This window comes from Salmo trutta, chromosome 14, assembly GCF_901001165.1.
Source record: "Salmo trutta chromosome 14, fSalTru1.1, whole genome shotgun sequence".
In the NCBI taxonomy this organism is placed as follows: domain Eukaryota; kingdom Metazoa; phylum Chordata; class Actinopteri; order Salmoniformes; family Salmonidae; genus Salmo; species Salmo trutta.
Genome location: NC_042970.1, coordinates 63,210,926 through 63,235,248, shown reverse-complemented (window position 1 = coordinate 63,235,248; position 24,323 = coordinate 63,210,926). Strand labels below are relative to the sequence as shown.

Here is a 24,323-nt window from a genome sequence, read left to right as displayed (position 1 = left end):
TTTGCAGTTTGGTCCTTTTGGATCGGGGTCCGACGTTCCCAATGCGTTGGTCTTAGTTGTGACTAGAGCTTTGCACTTTAAATATTAAAGTTGACAAACATTAACTTTCTAACCCCAAATAAACTATGACGAACGCTCTCATGTACTATTCGTTCTGTAAACTTGTAGGTCTACTTCAGATGTGCTTATTGGTCCAGCAAAACATTTTGTTTATCTTCTACCCCTTCAGTCTATCCATCTTCAACAGTAGCCACTACACACCAATGCTGGTTTTGCTGATGTTTGAAAGGGTTTGACCGGTGGTATCCCTGATTTAAAATAGTCCAACATTTCTCAGTCCATGAGGAGAAGGTTATGTACAGACTGTTTGTTTTTTTGGTTTCTTGTCCGTCTGGCTTTGTGATTGCACAGACAGCAAAAAAAACTAACAAAAACACACAGGAAAAAGATAAATGCGGGCCTGTCTTCTGCCACATCTCTCCGTCTCTTTCTCAACTTCAGACAGTAGCCGCTATACACACTAAAGCTGGTATTGCAGATGTTTGAAAGGTATCGAGTGGTAACCCTGATTTAAAAAAAGGCTCAAATGCTGCTTGGCACATGAGGATGAAACGGCATAGTAGAGGACTGTCGGAGCAGAGCAGGCAGGGAGAGGTGGAAGAAACATCAACTGTACAGCCGCGTCCAAACGCCGCAACATTTCCACAAGAATAGTACAGTATGATGGTGGAGAAACGGATCAATTGAGGGCGTTGGAGGGTTTCATGGATTTTTCTTTAACGTTTGGTACTAGCATACTTCAGAATAAAAAATAAAAAACCCAGACAGGCGTGGAATGCATTCACGTTCTGTATAGTGTAAGCCCATATTTACAATATTTATCTTTACAACAAATTATTTTGCAAAATGCAAGACAAAGTTTGTATTCATGTTGAGCGTTGGAACTGCAGTTGCACTTGAGCATGAGATTAAAAATAAAGCCCATTTTGCCATCTATTGTAGTAGGGTTGTTTGTGTATGGCACCCTGTATGTCAGTTAAGAGTCTACAAAGACACCAAAGTACCATAAATTCACCTCCCATTGTCATATGAGTCATTAACAACTCTAACCCAGCCATCTAAACCCCAGCCATCTAAACCCCAGCCATCTAAACCCCAGCCATCTAAACCCCAGCCATCTAAACCCCAGCCATCTAAACCCCAGCCATCCAGCCTAAGGTGAAGCTAGCGCCACTGCTCCCACCCTCATAAATATGCAAAACAGCGCATAATGGACAGGAATGATGTACAATGATCATTTCGTAAGGGTCTGTAACGTACCGAGTCTGGGCGTAAGAGGGAAGGAAGGCAGGTTCTGTTCTGTTGATGAGCAGAGGCAGTCGGACATGAAAGGGGGGGGGGGGGGCTGTACTTAGTTGTGCACATGCCTTACGGGGCCGTCTAAGAACCAGGGGACAAATTGCATTTGTCCATACCCGCTATAATCATATGTCGAACGATGGCTGTGGAATTTGGCCTGAGGTTGGGGAGGAAGGAGAGCCCTGGGGGTGCAGTGGTGTTAGGAGGTAGACTATTTAGGAAAAAAATCTAGTTCTCTCGGTCATCTCACACACACAGACAAACCATTGGCTGCCAAAAGCCTGGCCCATAGAGGAGAGGGGAATAACAAGCCCAAACAAAAACAGATGAGAGCCAACGCAACCTGATCGACATGTGTACTGGATTGGTGATTTGTTATCACCACAAAGGAGTGGGAGGGGCTCCCAATTGCCTCATTTGTCGGCGGTTTTCATCAACGGCGAGCGCGGGAGATAGATGAAACGCGAGGGGGGGGGCCTAATAAAGTGAAGTGCATGCAATACAAGCAGATGGTGTTCCTAAAAAACAGACAAAGCCCTCCGCTGACACATTAGAGACGGTTATTAGCTCGCCGCTGACAAATTGGTTTGTTTTCATCGTCTTTTTAACTCCATCTTAAAATGACTTCTTTCCTCTCTCCACCGCCTCCTGCCATTACGGGGAAGGGGTGGCGGCTGATCTACAGACGCGCTGGGGCGGATTTGAGATGTGTCATGTAGCTACGGTACGTGGGTGTCTGGATCGTTTTAAGGCCCTGTGTCATTCCGTTGACTTAAAAAAATAAACTGCTTGGTAAACGCATAAAATGTGCATGTAGCCTAAGCCGTTTCAACAGGCAGTTTGCAGTTGCATTGCTCACTTGTTCCTGGCTATACAGCTCCTTGTGTCAAGTAGTTATCGCACCAGTGTATGATACGTTCGCTGTATATGCTACGTCAGCGGTTATCCACTCACCTGGCTCCAGGTCCAGCTGGCAGAGGTACTGGGAGGTGCTGAGGGTGACCACCACCACGCGGTGCCGGAGGATGTCCTCTCTCTCGGGCATCTGGAAAGTGTACTGTGTGTTAGAGATCAGACAGTACTGCTGCACCAACGGGTGGACAGTCTTCACCCAGCGGTTCCTGAAGTATACCCTGTGGGGGGGGGCAGAGAAAGAGGACACAGCGGGATGGTTAATTCCAGACAGACTGGGCTGACAAAATCAAAAGTAGCAGATATTTACGTGGAGAAGTATCTATTTACTGGTTTTAATATGATTGGGATTATTTATTTATTTTACATTTCAATTCCTGAACTTGCAATTGACAAGTAGAGACACAAATTAGCAGCATCTTGACGTTTCATACTTGACATTTTCCTGACATTTTCATATCACTCCATTGGTTGCATCTTGTCTCATTCCTCGACAGTGTTTAGCGGGCGTAAAGAACTGTCTGTGTATCGCCTTCAGCATGCACACTTACGGCCTTCTCACTTGGAGAAGCACACAAAGCCCCAGGAGAAATTGGCTGATAGCCCAATTCCCTGGAGATTACAGGGGATGTGGGATTCCCAAAACACCCCTTGGTATCAGGCCATCAGTCAAGTGTAACAAGTCATTTGTTTTCCCCTCTGGGCCTTCACTGCCACATGGGGTCTGGCTAGAAGTCAGAGATACATTTTGATTTTGTTGGGGAGGGAGGGGGGCTGGATTACAGTTACTGTGATTAGAAGTCACTGAAGCAATAGTTGAGGGAAGGAGATTGAGTGTAGGTGAAAAAGGGAGGAACGTAGGAGTCTTTATGTCACAGCTGCTGTGTTGTGAGGCCAGGACACATCTCCTCAGAAAGATCCGAGGTCTGCCGAGCTGACTGCCATCAGGCAACCGCTGTTCCGTTCCACTGCACCTCTAACCTCAATGACGTGGATGGATCAATCCATCCGTGCTTCTACATCTGCATTGCTTGCTGTTTGGGGTTTTAGGCTGGGTTTCTGTATAGCACTTTGACATCTGCTGATGTAAAAAGAGCTTTATAAATACATTTGATTGATTGATCATTGATTTTGACTGCGATTCCATGCAGTCGATACAACTACGAGTGGATTTGGGTTTGTCGATGCCTCAGGCTACAGCCAGCAGGGAGAACTGAATGCCTGAAAGCACACTGTCCACAAGAGGTGTGGATTGATTTCAGGCGGCAGGTTGGGTACTGTAACAGCAAAAAAAGAATGAATATCTTGGAATAAAGCAAGTATTGTGTCTTATGAGGGTCTCGGTGTTCTGAAGAGGTGCTGCAAACCCCTTGTAAAGCTTTTCTACAGGCCCTTACCTGAGAGGTCTTGCATGCGCGTTGCCCGCTTCTACATATGGATGAAGGTAGTCCTTTATGTACAGGTCAGCTGCACTGTTGGAATGGGTGCAAATGAGAACCCTGCAAAAGAAAGGGGATAAATGTGTCAGCACTTAAGAGATCTTTACCAAATAAATATGGCCAGGAGATTTTGTTGACCACCTGATCTGACCAAGGAAAAACTCCAGGCCATAACAATGAAAGACAAGTAGGTATGTCGGAGAATCACTGCGTAGAAGTGATAGAACACCTACTGTTTCTACTTTGAGGCAACACAGACAATTCTAGAAAATGTATTTTGAAGTGAACATGTTAACATGTCCCTTAAACAGCGTTGCAGGAGCGTTGTGCACTTGACCGCATGTTCCTATTTCTCAGAAAGTTATCATCATGATGAACAACTGTCTATAAGGATCAATCACCGTCCTTGTATCGGCTTTTAAAACATCCATAATTCATTCCCACCATATAATATTTAACATAGTCAGTTGGAAAGTTTCAGATGAATATTGTATTCCTACACATTTTTCGGAACATATTTTTTGATTATGTATGAAGGCTTTATAAAATAAAAATAAACATATCTTATGTTCAAGGCCAAATGCCACAATGTATTCTATGATTTTTTTAAATAAAAACACAGGAAACATTGTCGTTTCCCATTTTTACACTAGCCAATATACATTTCCTGTCAGCGTCTCGCCGTACTAACAAGAGAAGGGGCAAAAAGTGGAAGAGCGGGAGTCTTCAGGGCATTTTGCGTTCTATTACAATATGGAATTCTGTTGGAACTGAGATAACGGGCCGTTGTAATGGTTCACTTCAATGGAGATTAACCATCCAAACACAATCAACCAACCAATCGCTGCCTCAGTCCCAACCGACTGACATTCCCTTAATCCACACACATCCCCCCCAATTGCCTTCAGTGACACATTCTGATTGGAAGATACACCCAACTTGACAATGACACCCTGAGTGTTTTCTTAACTATCAACTCCAAGGCTGCGTGAAGCCCCGGGAGAAGCACTAACTTATGCCCTTTGCGAGCGACCCATCTGGCCGTAGAGGAGTTGGCGTGTGGTGCCCGCCTCACCTGCTGTCGTCCTGCTTGAGGATGTGCTTGACGGCCTGTGCCAGGGTGAAGGTCTTGCCCGTGCCGTAGGGCCCGATGATGAGCACAGGGGGCAGGGGGATGGTTAGAGGCGTGGTGATGGCCAGGATGGCCTCCTTCTGCTTGGCGTTGAGACGCGGGTCCAGCTGCTCGTCCCACTGCCTGCAGGGTGACAGAGAGAGAGAGGGGATGAGATACGGGAGGAAGAAGGGAGGAGGAAGATGAGATTCACACTTGACACCAAGTCGGCTGGCTGGTAGAACAAGCAGCAATTTCTCATGGGGTTCCTGACACAAGGAGGGGGACATTGGTCCACACACACCGAACCCCGCCAAAGCACACTAACACACCCTCTTAAGTGTGATAAACCGTGGGACAGTCTCTCAGTCCTCATTAGAAAGCAGTGGCCCAGTGGAGCTGAACAGCCCGCCCGGTCGATCGTATACAGGCCCAGCCATTCTAAAAGGCAGCTGGAAGCACCGTGAATGGGCTGTGAATAGGTAGGGCAGAGGGACGGATTCAGGGATCAGTGGGGATGAACGGAGAGCCGGGTCAGGGTTTAAAACTGAGCAGGGAGGCTCACCGACAGAGTAATGAGGTCTGAGGGAAGAGGGGTGAGGAGGGTTGAGGTCTTGGAATGGCTGGCTGAATGGCCGGCTGGTTGAATGGCCGGCTGGCTGGCTGGTTGAATGGCCGGCTGGCTGGCTGATCAAAAGCACTGTGTATGCGTGGTGAAACAAAACGGACACACACAGGGTGCACAGCTGGTCTGAGAAACCCAGACACGGGAGACAAGCGCATTGGCGCTGGCCATTTAGCTTATTCATGACCAATCAACATGGCAGTCAATATCCACCATGCAGTCAGGCAAGGCAGGGGCTTTGTTAGGCCTTCATAACAAGTAACAAGCAATATAACCTACTTACTCTAACAGGCAACACTTTCCATATTATTTCAGACCCATTTTTAACATCACTCATTCTCATACCATTATCTTAATGAGGTGAAGCACACATGGACCCATAGTATTTAGGGACTTTATCCAAATTGGTTACTGCCATATGGAGCTAGTTAAGGTGGTGATTGTACTAATAACCATTGTCAATATTGTAAGTGTTTCCCCTTTATCTATTTAAATTGTGGCCACCACTGCAAAACACATATTTAACGCAGGAAGAAGAACCTGACTTGTTGATCTTTCAGTAGCAAAAGTTCTAGCGCATGAAGTCTTTAATCAAAGCCTATACAGTGTTAATCATAGTCAGGAAACCAGATAAATGAGTTATTTGGAAGCATGAGATTAGTCTGGACTTTGTTGACTCTTGGGTTCGTGTCAATAAAGATTACTCTGTGGCCCTCCAATAGTTGTCCGACTTTAGCTGGGAAAACTAACAGCTTTTTAAAATGTGGCTCAGTTGGTAGAGCATGGTGTTTGCAATGCCAGGGTTGTGGGTTCGATTCCCACGGGGGGCCAGTACGAGAAAAAAAAAATGTATGAAATGAATTGAAATGTATGCATTCACTACTGTAAGTCGCTCTGGATAACAGCGTCTGCTAAATGACTAAAATGTAAATGTAAATGTAAAAAATGGCCGCCTAGTCAGCGAGGGCAGCTAGTCTCGGTCACCTTTCTCAACTTCATTCCGACGTGAAGGTATTAGCAAAGCTAATTTACCATGCATGTTTTAGGGAGACTTCTATATTTAACCTAAAGGAGTACGCAAGCTAGAATAACATTTTACACATACACGTATGTAGGTTATAGTGTAATATTTAAAAATAAAACAAAAATCCTCTGTCAAAATGTCAAAACCTCACATGGATCAATGGGGGTGAGTAAGGGGCCTGTTGGACGGATGCTGATTAGCAATGGCTGTCCTGAACCTGTTTACACACCATGGAACAGGGGTTGAAGGATCTATGTCAGGCAAATTCAAATCTGGAACACGGAGCTAGTTCCACTTCTGATTTTCATTATTTCCCTCAACAACCGATTTAGACCTGGGACACCAGATGGTTGTAATTAATTATCAGGTACAACAGGAAAAACGGCAGACCTCCAGGCTCAGATTTGAATACCCCTGGTCTAGGGTGGGTGGGATAGTACCTGTTGGGGCTACAGGAATTGTGTGTGCGTGTGTGTGTGTGTGTGCGTACCTGTTGGGGCTCCAGGGGATGGTGTGTTGTGTGCGTACCTGTTGGGGCTCCAGGGGATGGTGTGTTGTGTGCGTACCTGTTGGGGCTCCAGGGGAGGGTGTGTTGTGTGCGTACCTGTTGGGGCTCCAGGGGAGGGTGTGTTGTGTGCGTACCTGTTGGGGCTCCAGGGGAGGGTGTGTTGTGTGCGTACCTGTTGGGGCTCCAGGGGAGGGTGTGTTGTGTGCGTACCTGTTGGGCTCCAGGGGATGGTGTGTTGTGTGCGTACCTGTTGGGGCTCCAGGGGATGGTGTGTTGTGTGCGTACCTGTTGGGGCTCCAGGGGATGGTGTGTTGTGTGCGTACCTGTTGGGGCTCCAGGGGAGGGTGTGTTGTGTGCGTACCTGTTGGGGCTCCAGGGGATGGTGTGTTGTGTGCGTACCTGTTGGGGCTCCAGGGGATGGTGTGTTGTGTGCGTACCTGTTGGGGCTCCAGGGGATGGTGTGTTGTGTGCGTACCTGTTGGGGCTCCAGGGGATGGTGTGTTGTGTGCGTACCTGTTGGGGCTCCAGGGGATGGTGTGTTGTGTGCGTACCTGTTGGGGCTCCAGGGGATGGTGTGTTGTGTGCGTACCTGTTGGGGCTCCAGGGGATGGTGTGTTGTGTGCGTACCTGTTGGGGCTCCAGGGGATGGTGTGTTGTGTGCGTACCTGTTGGGGCTCCAGGGGATGGTGTGTTGTGTGCGTACCTGTTGGGGCTCCAGGGGATGGTGTGTTGTGTGCGTACCTGTTGGGGCTCCAGGGGATGGTGTGTTGTGTGCGTACCTGTTGGGGCTCCAGGGGATGGTGTGTTGTGTGCGTACCTGTTGGGGCTCCAGGGGATGGTGTGTTGTGTGCGTACCTGTTGGGGCTCCAGGGGATGGTGGGGGTAAGGCTGGTGTCTGGGAACAGGATACCGTTGTCTTTGATGCGGTCCAGAGCATAGTGCATCTCACACAGGGGCAGGCGGTTCAACTGAAACTGCAGCTCCACCTGGGGCAGAGGGGAACACAGGAGTGGGTACTCATGGACAGTGTGGTCACGGTCAGAGGAGGTCCTGGTTAGTTGTCGTCAGGTCAAAAGCAGTCAGTGTGGTCACTTATTTAGGTCACTCAATCCAAGTGTTGAGACTAAATAAAGAGCCGGTTTAGAGAAGAGGCTCAGCTGGAAACAATTGGCTGTAAACAACTGTACAAGTGACATATTACTCAATGACCTATCAACACAATGCTAAAAATGGTTGTTACGAATTTAAATTGGTCTCCCTCGCTCCTTTTCATGGACGAGCAGCCATTTATAAAATGTCCTATGAAATGTCTTATTTTTCACCGGGTTTCCCCCCCCTCTTCAGGTTTTCACTCTTTTTTTAATAGAAAAAAATACTAAATTGGATGTTTGAAGTCCACAACAATACTCAAACCATATCAGGAAACCACTTTTGAGGTCTGGAAAAACGTTGAGAAATGTAGATTTTAATGTACTTATTACCCTTTCATTTTAGTGTGCACCTAGGAAGAAGCTGTTGCTTAGATAGATTTTTGTAGAGCACATGTGACGGTAGAGTTTGCAAAATAAATAGCCACTGGGTATAATTTTGTTAGGTAAGCATAGGCTACGTTGTGTAGTTAACATTTAATTGAGGAGGTTTTTAGGAAAGGCTTTCCATCTACCGGAATACTTTTCATTAGCATCATCGCTAACGGCTACATACCGAGTCACTGATGCATTCTGTTCATGTCTTATGATAAAACTTGTGCAAATTTACTAACTTTCAATACATTTAGTTGATTCCCTACTAAGTTCAATCATTTTCTTTGAATATTGTTGAATTCCATTTTAATGTCTGGATTCTGTGATTCCGTCCGTGTCCTCCGCATCGCGGATTTTATACGGAACTAGTGTAGTTACCCTTTAATTCCACTGCGCACCTAGAAAGAGGCTGGGGATGTTTTGTGTGATGGTAGAATTTGCACATACCTACTGGATTAATGCAAATAATCATGATATCATTCTTCCAGGTAGGCATAGGCTGCTTTGTACTTAACTGAGAAGGTTTTTCGGAAAGCCTTTGTCTACCAGAAGATTTTTCATTAGCGTCGTCTCGTCACTAACGGCTAAACAAAGTGAAATAATTGTTTTTATTGATGAATTCCGTTTTATTGTCTCGATTCCGTCCCTACGTTTGTTCCTTATCTGCGGCCAGTCTGCTTGGCAATCAAGGGTCTTCGTTGATAACTAGGGAGGCTAGGGGGCACGTTCTCCCCCTGACAAACTGCCATTTAAATTCATAATAGCATGGGTTTCCACAGGGTGGCTAGATAGCTAGCTTTAATTCCCCCATCGCCACAGACCCTGTCCTAATCACTTAGCCAGAGATGAGCTGCTAACAGGTACAGAAGCCAGCAGTAAAGTGTGGAGAATGAGGGATAAAGGAAACCAAAAGAAGAAAAAATTATGAATAAAAACAATTTAAAAAAAAATTGAGGGGAGAGAGAGAGACATTCTAAATGGCAAGAAGATAAATGACAAAAATCAAGAGATAGAAAGGCAACCAAACGTCTCGTTCCAAAAACACGACGGAGAGATTTCCCCAGCAACAGGCTTGTTTGGATAATCGCTCATGCCCGGGCCTCGCTTTCCCCCTCCAGCCCATCATTCACACCGGCGAGAAAGATCAGCCTTCAGCCGCCACTGGGCAAAGTAATCTGGATCTCTCGCCGCGCTGGCAGAGTGCAATTTTCCCTGGAGAGCCAGCCTTACCGTCGACGGCGCTAACCTTTGTGAAGTGGTAATCGATACGGGGACCTTTCACCCTGAGAGTTTGCTTTCACTAAAGCATCAGACGTTGGAGAGGTGGAGAGGTGAGGCTTTCATTAATGATTTCTCAGCTCTCAAATGGCAGAGGACACAATGGAATGGGAGATTGAAAATATTGAAAGGATGGGGTGGTGGGCCTTTTAAGGGGTTTAAACCATTCACCTGACTCAGAATAGTTTCTATGCCATCTCCTCTGTCCGTGGTGACATGGGACATGAACAAGCTTTTCGAGGCTGACGCCATGTCGAGGGAGAAGTCCTTGTGACTCAAAAGCATAGACCTCACCCGGGGTGTGATTATGTGTTGTATTGAACGACAGGGAACAAACCACACCAAACATCCTCCATATTGCAACATGGCTAGAATGGCACTGACTCCATACTGGACTTTAGATCGGTTCAGCCAATAACCTACCCACAAATATAAATAGAAAAACACCTATTGTGGCAGCTGCCATTTTATAAACCTAAGTTGAAAAATAAAATATATTCTAACCAATCAACTCTTCTGTAGCAACTTGTTGCTAAGTCAATCACACAGTGTTATACAACAATGTATTTGGTCCGTACCTGCAGTTCCCTGTCAGGTATCAAGCCCAGCTCCTCGCAGCAGTCCTTGCATATCCGCAGGAAGATGTAGTCCTTGGTCTTCTCTTCGATGCAGGCCTCGTAGACCCGCTCTTTGACCCCCGGGGGCTGGCTGCACCACTCCTGGCGGGCCAGGGGCAGCAGTAAGACAGAGTTCACCTTGGTCATGACAAGGCGGCCCGCCAGCGTGTCCTCCGACAGCGTCTCCGTCAGCTTGAAGCGGGCGAAGAGCTGCCCGTTCTGGGCGTACTTGGCGCCACCCGAGATGCCCGTCAGCATGAAGCTGGTGACCAGCTGGAGGTTGACTTTGATGTTGAACCTGGTGGGAGAGAGAGTTAGCGTCATTAGCCAGAAGTGAGGTTAGGAATGGGAGCATTAGCATTGTTCGAAAACGCTAATGTGACTGATGAAAGGGGAGCGTAGGCCTAAGCGAAGTTAGCCAGAAATGGACATTAGCATTGTTATCCAGTGCTGAGGAAACTTTGATGTTGGAACTTGGAAGGGGAGAGGGTGGGACGGTAGCAAAGATAGATAGCAATGAAATGGGACTGGAGTCGTGGTGTTGAAAATATGAACCATGTTTAACTGGAATAAGGTTGAATCAATGTAACTTCTTAACTTCCAGAAATTGGACCTTTTCACATTCATTTAAATGCAAACAGAGGTTGTTGTGATCCAAAGAGGGACTAACTTTGCCATGTGGTTTACAGGGCAAACTTTTTGTCCGAAGGCATTCACATAGACAGCTGTTAGTATTAGAAACATGTTTGTGTTGGGTAGAAGGATCTTCTGTTTGGCATGAAAATCTACCAATTCATCACTTTCTATTTCAGCAGAGTGGCAAAACGGACTGGGATATGTTTCAGCTTTAGGTGTCCCTTAGGTAAGCTCGGGCCCTTGGAGAGCATTGCAGATTGATTGTTGAATAATCATTGGTTTCAGGAGAAAGAGGGCACGAGTTGGGCCATGTAGTCATGGGTGGTTCATGGACAGCCAAAATTATTTTCTCAGAGATCAATAGCCCTTATCAAGACAGCAATACTGGGAGAGGATTTGACAGGGACGTTAGACTATATTATAGTATTATTGATACAATATTCATATTTGTATTATATAGCCTAATATTGTGTATTATCAATTACAGTTCATTCATAAAGTATTCAGACCCCTTGACTTTTTCCACTTTGTTAGGTTACGGCCTTATTCTAAAACGGATTTAATAACCCCCCCCCATCAATCTACACACAACAACACATAATGACAAAGAAAACAGGTTTAGACTTTTTTTTAAATTAAATACCTTATTTACATAAGTATTCAGAACCTTTGTTATGAGACTCGAAATTGAGCTCAGGTGCATCCTGTTTCCATTGATCATCCTTGAGATGTTTCTTTAACTTGATTGGAGTCCAAATGTGGTAAAATCAATTGATTGGACATGATTTTGAAAAGGCACACACACCCGTCTACATATAATGTCCCACATGTCAGAGCAAAAAACCAAACCATGAGGTCGAAGGAATTGTCCGTAAAGCTCCAAGACAGGATTGTGTCAAGGCACAGATCTGGAGAAGGGTACCAAAAAAAATTCTGCAGCATTGAAGGTCCCCAAGAACACAGTGGCCTCCATCATTCTTAAATGGAAGACGTTTGGAACCACCAAGACTCTTCCTAGAGCTGTCTGACCGGCCAAACTGAGCAATCATGGGAGAAGGGTCTTGGTCAGGGAGGTGACCAAGAACCCGATCATCACTCTGACAGAGCTCCAGATGGACAACCATCGCTGCAGCACTCCACCAATCAAGCCTTTATGGTAGAGTGGCCAGGCGGAAGCCTCTCCTCAGTAAAAGGCACATGACAGCCTGCTTGGTGTTCACCAAAAAGGCACCTAAAAGGACTCTCAGACCATGAGAAAACAAGATTCTCCGGTCTGATGAAACCAAGATTCAACTCTTTGGCCTGAATGCCAAGCGTCACATCCGAAGGTAACCTGGCACCATCCCTACAGTGAAGCATGGTGGCAGCATCATGCCACATGGATGTTTTTCAGCAACAGGGACCGAGGGAAAGATGAACAGAGCAAAGTACAGAGAGATCCTTGCTCCAGAGAGCTCAGGACCTCAGACTGGGGCAAAGGTTAACCTTCCAACAGGACAACGACCCTAAAAGCACACAGTCAAGACAACACAGGAGTGGCTCCGGGACAAGTCTCTGAAAGTCCTTGAGTGACCCAGCCAGAGCCTGGACTTGAACCCGATCGAACATCTCTGGAGAGACATGCAGCGACACTCCCCATCCAACCTGACAGAGCTTGAGAGGATCTGCAGAGAATGGAAGAAACTCCCCAAATACAGGTGTGTCAAGCTTGTCACGTCTTATGCAGGAAGACTCATGGCTGTAATTTCTGCAAAAGGATCTTCAACAAAGTACTGAGTAAAGGGTCTGAATACTTATGTAAAATGTGATATTTCAGTTGTATTTTTAATAAATGTGCAAAAATGTCTGAACATGTTTTTGCTTTGTCATTAAGGGCTAGTGTCTGTAGATTGATGAGGGGGAAAAAACAATTCAATCAATTTTAGAATAAGACTAACGTAAGAAAATGTGGAAAAAGTCAAGAAATTCACAGGTCCTAGATCAGATTATTCTGATGAACAGATTCACCTTGAAGAACCACCCACCACACGAAGCCACACTTCCAAGACACAGATTAAGCCCTGTCCTGGACATAAAAGCACTTTAAACTGGAGAATCTCCATAGAACATGCTTCTTGTCCAGAATTCAGCTTAATCTGTTTCCAGGGAAACCGGCCCTCAATGTTAAATTGGATGATTGAGAGGAATCCATCATTCCACAGCCCCAGGCAAATGACAATAACAGTGACGAGGGGGAACAGTAACGGAGTGGGGGCGTGGAAGGCCAACCCTGGTTACTTCCACTCGGTTGACTAAGCGAAGGCTTGGGGGCCTTTGATTCGGTCTTAAATCAGGGTTGGATTGCTGTGATAACCTGGTCTCCTTCTCACTTTCCACTGAGGAGAGCAGCAGGTGCCGAATTACAGGGGGGGTTTGGGGAGGCGCCTCAGTTTATACACAAGACATTTCTTCTATTCTAAAACAAATTTCCTGCTCTGGAGAAATCTCTGGGGATGCCGAGGAGATATGCATTATTAAAAAGGGCTTTAGCTGTGTGCCTGGCCACGTGTGCAGTGCACACACACACACACACACACACACACACACACAAAACCCCTTTTACTGTGGAAGACCGACTCTGACACCTTGTGGTGGGCCAGTCTCACAGACCTCAACTCAATCAAGACTGTCGCTCTGTACTGTCTACACACTAAAATGTATATTCGCAGGTATCAAGAGGTGTGACTGACAAAACCTCAAAAGGACCAACCCTTCGGAGAAAACAGACTCAAAAATCAGTACAGACTCCTTTCAATTAAAGACAATTATCACGAGCAATGGAACTGCTATTTAAAAAGTGTATTTTTAGCAATACAACCCATTGTCAGTGGTTGAAGGTTTTCAGAATAGGACTGATTGGAAACTACAACAACCAACTAAGAGGCTCTCACTCACTTGCTGACTTCTTTGTACTGGGCGATCTCCTCGATGTAGAGCAGGTCGTGCAGGCGGGCCTGGTAGTTGTCCCGGGTCAGGGTCTTGTCCAGCACCGACTGGGTGAAGAGCTGGTCGGCCGACAGGGGGATCTGGTAGCGGGCCAGCAGGCTGCGGTCCAGGTCCACCGTCTCGTTGGGGCTGAACTCCACGATGGTCTTGCAGGACGGGTCCCAGCGCTTGGCCGTCATCAGGAGCTGCTGCCTGGCTTGCATTAGGTGCTCCAGGTCTGGGGAGGGAGATGGGAGGGTTTGTTGTGAAAACCACACCTTCCAACATTAATATTGACACTTGATCATGAGGGTTATAAGGAAATATTGGCCTGCACTTGAGTGGTTCTGATGGCTCAGTTGGTAAGACCAGGGTTGTGCGTTTGATTCCCGCATGGGCCATATATACATTCTACTGTAAGTCACAGGGGATTTTGGGTAAGGCTAGACAGAATCTGCAGGTTCTTTTACTCAGAGACCTATATAATCCTGATATTGTTATTCCAATCCTATAAAACCTTAACAATAGCTTTCCTGCATTTGTCTGTAAACATAATAAATGGCTAACAGTGTTGTTATGAATGTTTTGATTCGTACAAGTATTACTTTACTTCAAATCCTCTTCCAGTTCAGGAAAAGGAGCTTAGGAAAATTCTGCCCACGCAGATTCCACCTGGCCCAAATCATGGGAAATATTGGCCTGCTACTAAAGCTATGAGGACTGGCCAGTACACAGATTTTTTTTCACATAACCAAAGGATAAGAAGAACACTGGACATTGCATTTGCACTTCTGAAATAGTGAGTAAAATAAGTCTAAAGTCCGTAGTGTCATACCCAAGAAGACTCAAGACTGTAATTGCTGCCAAAGGTGCGTCAACAAAGTACTGGAGTAAAGGGACTGAATACTTCATTTTTTTAAACTGTTTTTGCTTTGTCATTATGGGTTATTGTGTGTAGACTGATGAGGGAAAAAATGTGTTTAAGCAATTTTAGAACAAGGCTGTAACGTAACAAACTGTGGAAAAAGTCAAGGGGTCTGAATACTTTCAGAAGGCACTGTATATGGCTGCTGTATCCCTCAGGTTGGTGCTAAACACTGTGGTGGATAAGGTGAGTTCAGTTACCTCCTATTACAATGCTAAGCACTTTGAGGCCTTATAAGAAATGTCACAAATGCAACCCATTATCAATATAACCCAACTAATCTTTTAAAGTCATTTTAGTTTTAATTTTCTATTAGATGTTAGAAACTTGGACGACTGAGGGAGGGAGGTCGGGGTAAGATGTTCTTTGAGGTTGTATGTCGTAACCGAAAACCTTCTATGGAGGCGGCGTCCACCATGATGCGCTGCATCAGCACGGGCTCCGAGCCAAAGTCGAAGACGATGGTCTGGCGGAAGGTGCCGAAGATCTCGGTGCTGAAGCCCACCACCACCGTGTAGACGCAGTGGTCCATGCCGTTGGCGGCCGCCAGCGCCTCCTCGCCCGCCGTCCACTCCTGGCAGCCCTCGGCCGCCGCCTGCAGCCGCTGGGCGCCGGCATCGCCAACCGACACGCCCGTGATGGAGAAGTGGGGTCGGTGGGCGTCATAGAGCAGGGCGATGCGGTACAGCTTCCTCACAGGCTGGGGGGGGGGTGAGAGTGGGCAATCAGAGATAAAAGGCAGATCATTTGCGACTCATTTGGGTGCTTTTTGGAAGCATTGTCAGTCAGTCATATCAATGGGTATATGAAAACGTTGGCCTTTGAGAGGGAACGTTCAGACACACAAGTACATGGTCTCCTGTTGTGGTGCTGGGAATGAAAAAAAGAAAAAAAATACTACTTCAGTCAATGATACAAACTACTCCCACACACGACCTCGGCACAATTATTCTGTGTTATGAGAATGTCTTGATAAAGGTCGACATGACCAGACCGCCGGCAAAATCAACATGTAGAGCCTGCCTGTGTGTGGGAGCAGTCTTTATCAAAGTTGCTTATAATGATACGGCTGTGTAGGGCCTATGGATAACAGTCAGACGTTGCCAGACGATTTCAAATCAAAATCTACTTGTGTGGTGCTTTTCTAAATATATTTTTGATTTGAAACCATTGGTTGGATCCCAAACAGCACTCTATTCCTTATATAGTTAACTGCTTTTGACCAAAAACCCTATGGGTCCTGGTCAAAAGTAGTGCACTATATAGGGAATAGTGTGCCATGTATAAGGAATAGGGTGGTATTTGGGGTGCTGACATTGAGTGAGACAGAGCACCTGTTACCTTGCAGAACAGGGAGAAGGTCCAGGAGTGAGCTGATTTCTTGGTGGTGACAGTTACGGAGAGGTTGGAGCTGTGTTCCACGCTGACGCCGTCCAAATAGTCACTCAGCTACGGCAGGAACAGAACACAAGACCATTCATGTTAAGTTAAGAAGAGTTTAACAAAATTTTTAAAAAGTCTGGCTAAAATGAGGACATAACAGCTTAATAGAATGTACATTTAAAAATGGGCCGTTTATTTGAGATAAGTAGACAGATGAAAGGGTCAACGGGTCTAAAAATCAATATATGCTGAAAGTACAGCACTGCATCTACCACCTGTATCAGCCTCAGGGGCTCTGTTCCAATGTTAGATCAGTGATTACTTCAAGGAAGCGCTTGTTTTAATGTGTTTGAACAAGACCCAAAACGACCAGCTTCTCAGCTTATCGTCCACTAGTTAAATCAGTGATTACTTCCAGTAAGGGAGGGTGTATTTTAACAATATTCTAACAGGGCCATAGATACGTGACTAGACTAGGGTTAACTCACCACTTTCTCAGGGGAGAGAGAGTTCATCCACTTCTCGATGAGCGCCTCCATGTAGTTCTCGGTGAAGTGCTTGCTCTCCTGCTGCTGCTTGAGGCGGATGAGGCGCGAGGCATAGCGCTTCTGCCACTCCATCAGCTCCTCCTGGGAGTGGGCCGACGTGCACTGGGCACCGTAGCGACACAGGCCCTGCTCCAGGAACCTGGAGGAGGAGGACAACAGGACATTCAACCAGGTGGCGTCAACTTGTTACATGGTTTTCATTTCCAATAGTGTCCGAGAAACCAACCCCCAAGGGCCTGAAGCCAAAGGGCCTCACCCTCTGAAGCAACACTGAAAACCTGTGTCAGTTACTTAGCTAGGTAACAGTGTTAATAACTGTTTAGTTGCATGTAAAGCAAGCCCATGTTCGCAGGAGGTGGACATGATACTAGGACTATAACAATGGCTTTAATTGAAGGCCACTCAAAGTACAAACGTGACTACGTGATTGCATACAACATGCCAATTACTTGTTAAACTAGTCTTGTAATATATTATATGAACCATGGTCTTATGCCACTGTTAAAACGTAGTCAGCAACGCACAACAGCATTACCTTTTACACAGCGTGTATTCCTCACTGCTGGTAACTCCTCTAGGCGGGGGGCGAAACTGCCATCCATCCCGTACTTCTGACCACAAAGACATCATTGCATCAACAAAACATCCCACTCGCACAGTAAATAACCACCTACATATGGACTGGGAGTCAAGCTTTTGAGACTTGAGTCAAAGTGAAAATGAAATCCAACTTTAAAGGCTTCGTCTTTCAATATTCTGCGCCTAGGCGTTAAATGGGTTTTCCTTTCTGAAGCAAATCAGAGCATTGAGCCTGACTGTGTTGAGCACAAGTTGTTAAATCCAAACATTGACATATATAAATGCATCCAAATCTTTTTTTCGAGTGAGGATGACTTGCTCACCTTCCTCGTTGTCGTCTGTATATTCTGTGGCCATCTCGTTACGAATGGCCTGAGGGTGGAGAGAAAGTATTGTATTCATAAGACAATAACATTTCATGTCTACTCAAACAATTAGTTGACCTCTTGGGGACTGCAACAGGTGATACATCTGCAGTGTCTTTCACTTTTAAATATAATCAATACTCATAGCCCAAACTCCAACATAAGGCAAGAGCACCTCACACAAAACACTTACTTCAATTTCTGAGAGAAGCATTTTTAATCTAGTTAAGTCCTTTGTGACGATGCCGTTCTAAGGAAGAGAAGGTACAGGAAATACATTACAACACATACAATATCAGCAAGCACATCCGAAAGCTTTTAGACTATATCAATTAAAGAGACTTGGCACAGTCACTGGTCAATGCAAAATATTCTTCCTTCCATAAATTCTCTGAATAACACATTTGTTTACCCCAAAACCAAATCTATTTACAGGCTGGGTAAATAAAAGTGCTGCTTATGATTCTTATACCTTATGCAGTAGCATGGTTGTTTCTCCCTGGTTTCAGCCAACTTGAGAACAATAAACTGATTTCATATCTATGCTTTTTGGTTGCCAGATAAGACACCAGTGTTCAGGCTTCGCGTTTAACAGTTGAATGTTATCTGTTGTTGGGAGTTGAATTAACGGACAGTCTCCTCGTGTGATAGTAAAACTTGTTTGCTGACACCAGAATGCTGTCCACTCATTCAACTACACTTATGTCACATCACACTGTTAAAATAGAATCACAAAATTGAAACAGTTCATCTGAAAAGTAATTCATATTTTAGCAATAACTTCTTTTTTTTAAGTCAATTGAGATTAGCAAAACTAATATTTTTCATTTTTTCTGACATTTGCCCTCGTGCAAAGATGCTGGAGAATAACATAGCAACAAACCCTTAAAAAGCATATCGATTCAACAGTCAACATGAACAACTCCTCTGTGCTGAGAGAACTTGTTTCATAAAAAAAACATTTCCTGGAAAAGTCCAAGGAACTAAAATGTTCCAGCTGCTCCCAGAGCTAAATGGCTGTGTTTGTCTCCATGGATCAGTTATAGGAGGGAGGAGGAAAAAGGAGGTGAAGGGAGAAGAGGGGTGAGGAGGAGGAAAAGGAGAAAGAAGGCAGAAGGGGAAAGAGGAAAAGGAGGAGAAGAGGGAGTGGGGCAAAATAAGAGGGAGACAGAGGAGGTGAAGAACTAGGAGGGTGAAAAAGATGGTGGAGGTGTTGGAGAGGCAGAGTTAACAGTGGAGCAAGGCCGGGAGCCAGTCTTACCAGAGGTTCACCAAACAGGGACTTGGAGAGGAGGCCGGCCACTTCGTGCAGGCTGCCGTCCAGCAGCATGCAGCGCAGGCTGGCCTGAAATGACCCGTCTCCCTTGGCCAGCTCCTCGGCCAGAACTGTAATAAACACACACAGGACGACAGGGAACGTTACTGTGCATGATTGCACCGCACTACATTGCATGGAACGTGTGCTCACTCCCATCACGTCAAACTGCATTCCCTCCACCCAAGTCACATGACATGGGCATAACTGCTGAACTGAAGCAGGCATGGTGTGGTAAAGTCCTCCTACACAGGGCTATGACCGCCAATGGTATTCTAACCGCTTGTCTTGTAAATGGGCACAGCTAGCTACTGAAGCAGGCATGGCATGGAGAAGTCCCACTCATGGACACTCTTACTGACAGTTGTGGCTGCTTTGCATGATGTATTGTTGTCTCTACCTTCTTGTCCTTTGTGCTGTTGTCTGTGCCCAATAATGTTTGTACCATGTCTTGTGCTGCTACCATGTTGTGTTGCTACCATGCTGTGTTGTCATGTGTTGCTGCCTTGCTATCTTAGGTCTCTCTTTACGTAGTGTTGTCGTGATGTGCGTTTTGTCATATATATATAAAATGTATTTTTGTATTTTTAATCCCAGCCCCCGTCCCCGCAGGAGGCCTTTTGCCTTTTGGCAGGCCATCATTGTAAATACGAATTTGTTCTTAGCTGACTTGCCTAGATAAATAAAGGTTAAATAAAATAAAACACGGCTATGAACGCAAATGTTATGCTAGCCACTTGTCTTGTAGGTTCTCTAACTTGAGCCAGAACCTTAGCGCTGACATTTACCCAAAACGCTGGCACGTTTCTAACCGTAACATTTGTTTAGCATATCATCATGTCTGGAATGATTTTAATAGCAATGAAACTATCTGAGATGACACTAATAACTAATAAAAACTAAATGTAAGGTCTGTTGAATAGGACTGTTATACTTATAGAGTAGGATAGAGGGCATCTGTCTGTAAACAATTGTTGGAAAAATTACTTGTGTCATGCACGAAGTAGATGTCCTAACCGACTTGCCAAAACTATAGTTTAACAAGAAATGTGTGGAGTGGTTGAAAAATGGGTTTTAATGACTCCAACCTAAGTGTATGTAAACTTCCCGAATTCAACTGTAACTATCAAAAATATATATATATATATATTTAAAATGGATATAGCCCTGAATGGCATTTGCCCAGAGCCATTGCGACAAAGATGCCCTCTATCCAAGTCTATAAGTATAACAGTACTACTCAACAGACCTTAAGTTTTGTTTTTATTGGCAATTAGTGTTATCTCAGATAGGGTATGTAAACTTCGGGCCCAGTAACTTGACTGTGCCTTTAAACAGCTTGGAAAATTCCAGAAAATGATGTCATGGCTTTAGAAGCTTCTGATAAGCTAATTGACATCATTTGAGTCAATTGGAGGTGTACCTGTGGATGTACTCAAGGCCTACCTTCAAACTCAGTGCCTCTTTGCTTGACATCATGGGAAAATCTAAATAAATCAGCCAAGACCTCAGAAAAACAATTCTAGACCTCGACAAGTCTGGTTCATCCTTGGGAGCAACTTCTAAATGCCTGAAGGTACCATGTTCATCTGTACAAACAATAGTACGCAAGTATAAACACTATGGGACCAAGCAGCTGTCATACCGCTCAGGAAGGAGACGCGTTCTGTCTCCTAGAGATGAACGTACTTTAGTGCGAAAAGTGCAAATCAATCCCAGAACAACAGCAAAGGACCTTGTGAAGATGCTGGAGGAAACAGGTACAAAAATATCTATATCCACAGTAAAACGAGTCCTATATCGACATAACCTGAAAGGCTGCTCAGCAAGGAAGAAGCCACTGCTCCAAAACCGCCATAAAAAAGCCAGACTACGGTTTGCAACTGCACATGGGGACAGAGATGGTACTTTTTGGAGACATGTCCTCTGGTCTGAAAAATTGAACTGTTTGGACGTAATGACCATCGTTATGTTTGGAGGAAAAAGGGGGAGGCTTGCAAGCCAAAGAACACCATCCCAACCGTGAAGCACGGGGGTGGCAGCGTCATGTTGTGGGGGTGCTTTGCTACAGGAAGGACTGATGCACTTCACAAAACATATGGCATCATGAGGCAGCAAAATTATGTGGATATATTGAAGCAACATCTCAAGACATCAGTCAGGAAGTTAAAGCTTGATCGCAAATGGGTCTTCCAAATGGACAATGACCCCAAGCATACTTCCAAAGTTGTGGCAAAATGGCTTGAGGACAACAAAGTCAAGGTATTGGAGTGGCCATCACAAAGCCCTGACCTCAATCCCGTAGAAAATTTGTGGGCAGAACTGAAAAAGCAGGTGCAAGCAAGGAGGCCTACAAACCTGACTCAGTTACACCAGCTCTGTCAGGAGGAATGGGCCAAAATTCACCCAACTTATCGTGGGAAGCTTGTGGAAGGCTACCTGAAACGTTTGACCCAAGTTAAACAATTTAAAGGCAATGCTACCAAATACTAATTGAGTGTATGTAAACTTCTGACCCACTGGGAATGTCATGAAAGAAATAAAAGCTGAAATAAATCATTCTTTATACTATTATTCTGACATTTCACATTCTTAAAATAAAGTGGTGATCCTAAATGACCTAAGACAGGTAATTATTACTAGGATTAAATGTCAGGAATTGTGAGAAACTGAGTTTAAATGCATTTGGCTAAGGTGTATGTAAACTTCCGACTTCAACTGTACATATTGGGCTATTATTTGACAACATATCCTATTATTTTAACAATATTTCAATACAACATTTTGTACCTGCACCAAAACTCCAGGATTTTTTCCTACATAGCTTGTTCTCTGTTTTTTTAAATAGGGAGCCAATTTGTTTTTAGCACTTTTATTTCCTTTACGGATCAAAACGCGTTTTCTCATGCTCTCTCGTCTCTCTGCAGCTGACATTGGCGTTGCAATATGTTTGGAACATCGAATCGCAATAAAATCATTGTATTCAAATCCCAATACATAGAGAATGAAAATACATGTAAATGCACCCAAGTATTGTGATAACATCATCTCATAAGGTCCCTGGCAATTCCCAGCTGAATTTTAAAGTAGTCAATGTCATCTTCTTCTACGAGTTTTAAAATGGTGAAAGCCCGCCATGGCGTAGCCCATGCAAAAACAGGTTTTAAGGCAAGTGCATCCTCTATCCAACTCTATAGTTGGTATATGACTGTGTAACCTGGGGATGGGACTTCAATACAATGGGTTGTGTCTTCACTATGATAAGTATTCTACCAACTCACCATGTTTGCAGTCTTCATCTGCTTGATCATAGTTTTTCTGGAGGTAGAAAGAAAACAAGTAAACAGACAAAGTCAAAGCAGCAGAATGACTGTCCTCATAAAGGAGGGTTTTATATGACAGAGGTCCTGACTGAGTCTTAGATAAGTGCCCAGAATGGATATCTTCGCTACTCAGAGCGGAGTCACTCGCAATATAATTATAGTACTTAAGTAGTCTCTATAATCGTGAGGCTTAAGTAGTGGGGTATAATTTTAGTGCTAGAAGGAGATAACAGCACAGTGCAGTTTGCGGCAGAGAAATGAAAGGAGGCAGGACCTTGGTCATTTTATCTGGTTCTCAGAAAACAAAATCGAGGTCAAGATGTGCTTATGACACTTGACTTGAACACACTTATCAAACATGTTGGTTAAGTCATAATGCGGCGGAATATGAGCAAAGAGTACTTCTTACTGGCTCTTCTTGCCTTACTTAGATGACTGCTTGTGCAAAACAGGCCACAATTTAGTTCTCCGTGTGAGAGAACTGGTGTGAGTGCGTTTGTATCAGTTAACTTGTGTGTGATGTGTGCACAAGTGCCATTTTTGTGTGGGTAGAGGTCAGGGGGCCATATGCCCACTGAGGGAGTGGGAACGGGTGTGGGCCGAAAGGTGTGCCTCCCGGGTCAGTCTCACGCCTCACCAGCTGTAGCAGGGCGGCTATCCTGTAGAGCAGGGCGCGGCTGCGAAGGGGGGTAACCGTGTCGTTGGGGGGGTTGGATGCGGGGGGTCCAGGGCTGGGAGGGGCCGGGGGGCCGAGGGCCAGCAGCGCATCTGTGCAGTGGCTCACTGCCGCCTCGTACTCCCGCCTGGCTAGTGATCCGCTGGCTTCTTCACATGACTTCTCCGCTCTCCTGTCCGCCATGACTCAGGGACAGAATGTCTGGAGAGAGAGGGAGGAGAGAGAAAAAGGGGATTTAAGTCACACCTAGACACTAATCGTGGGTCCGTTTAGCATTTTCCCCACTAATGGTAATTGCTGATTCTAGATCTGTACCTAGTGGAAACGTCACCCCGGAGTGAAAGATGGGGAGATGGGGGGGGGGGAGGGGGCAATGCTATTTCTGTGATGGGGTACTGGACTGGTAGGTCTATTTGTAGACACTTGCTTTGACGAGTTGAAATATCTTGGAATCCAACTGTTGGTTCATAGACCTATATTCTCCTCACAGAGCTAAAAATAAGTAGTCATGTGTGGCACTACAAACCTAAGTTAGTCCTACTGGCTCCTAAGCCGGGTGTACACTAGGTTTGGGCAGTACATCATACTTGGAAATAGCCAAGTGGTGTTTTTTCAATACCGTTAAAACTATTTCTTAGAATTTTTTATACATTTGAATATTTGTAGCTACTTTTTAAGTAAATACCTGCAGTCAACTTGTGGAATATGTTAGGAGATAAAGATAAAATTGTGACGGGTGAAATGAATTTCATTATGAAGCTTACAGGTAGTCCCTAGTCACATGGTATTTGTTTACAAACACACAAAGAGAGAGACCAGAGCCTTGTAAGTCAATCTGTCGTGCAGCATGCGCCAGGTGATCTAATTACAGGATGGAATTCACAACTAAATGTTTGCCAGCTAGATATCTTAGAACTATTAAGTTAACTGTCTAAAAATGTGCCAAATGCTCTGCAGTTGTGCATTTGGTTTGCTAATTTACTGGTTAGATTCTTCCTAAATCATGCTTCTCTTGGTAACAGCAGAGAATCCCCTTCTGGATCAAGAGCCTCTAATATTTGTTTTGTGCAGCAAACTGAGTAGCATTTTTTAGTTACTTGTATAAAAGATGAGCTGGGATGTCTGTCCTGCAAATAGCTTAGGTCAGAGACTGTATAAAATGTTGGCAGTGTACTTGTTTGTATTGCTAACCTTCGGATTACAGAGGCTCAGT

The 24,323-nt window shown here is 45.0% G+C and overlaps 1 protein-coding gene across 4 annotated transcripts in view; it reads right to left on the bottom strand.

Annotated features, from left to right (window-relative positions):
* LOC115208593 (probable helicase with zinc finger domain) overlaps positions 1-24,323 on the bottom strand; it is a 64,614-nt gene that overhangs the window by 35,504 nt on the left and 4,787 nt on the right. For 3 of the 4 annotated variants that reach the window (XM_029776776.1, XM_029776773.1, XM_029776774.1), the window contains exons 2-16: positions 23,072-23,311; positions 22,393-22,429; positions 19,058-19,182; positions 17,990-18,046; positions 17,755-17,803; positions 17,388-17,463; positions 16,793-16,991; positions 16,263-16,370; positions 15,315-15,621; positions 13,967-14,234; positions 10,358-10,694; positions 7,834-7,964; positions 4,786-4,965; positions 3,669-3,770; positions 2,314-2,492 (exon numbers count right to left, since the gene is read on the bottom strand). In XM_029776776.1, the coding sequence (XP_029632636.1) occupies positions 2,314-2,492; positions 3,669-3,770; positions 4,786-4,965; positions 7,834-7,964; positions 10,358-10,694; positions 13,967-14,234; positions 15,315-15,621; positions 16,263-16,370; positions 16,793-16,991; positions 17,388-17,463; positions 17,755-17,803; positions 17,990-18,046; positions 19,058-19,182; positions 22,393-22,429; positions 23,072-23,293 (2,377 nt within the window). In that variant the 5' untranslated portion in view covers positions 23,294-23,311. The remainder of the gene's footprint in view (positions 1-2,313; positions 2,493-3,668; positions 3,771-4,785; positions 4,966-7,833; positions 7,965-10,357; positions 10,695-13,966; positions 14,235-15,314; positions 15,622-16,262; positions 16,371-16,792; positions 16,992-17,387; positions 17,464-17,754; positions 17,804-17,989; positions 18,047-19,057; positions 19,183-22,392; positions 22,430-23,071; positions 23,312-24,323) is intronic. The other variant, XM_029776775.1, reaches the window with a different exon arrangement.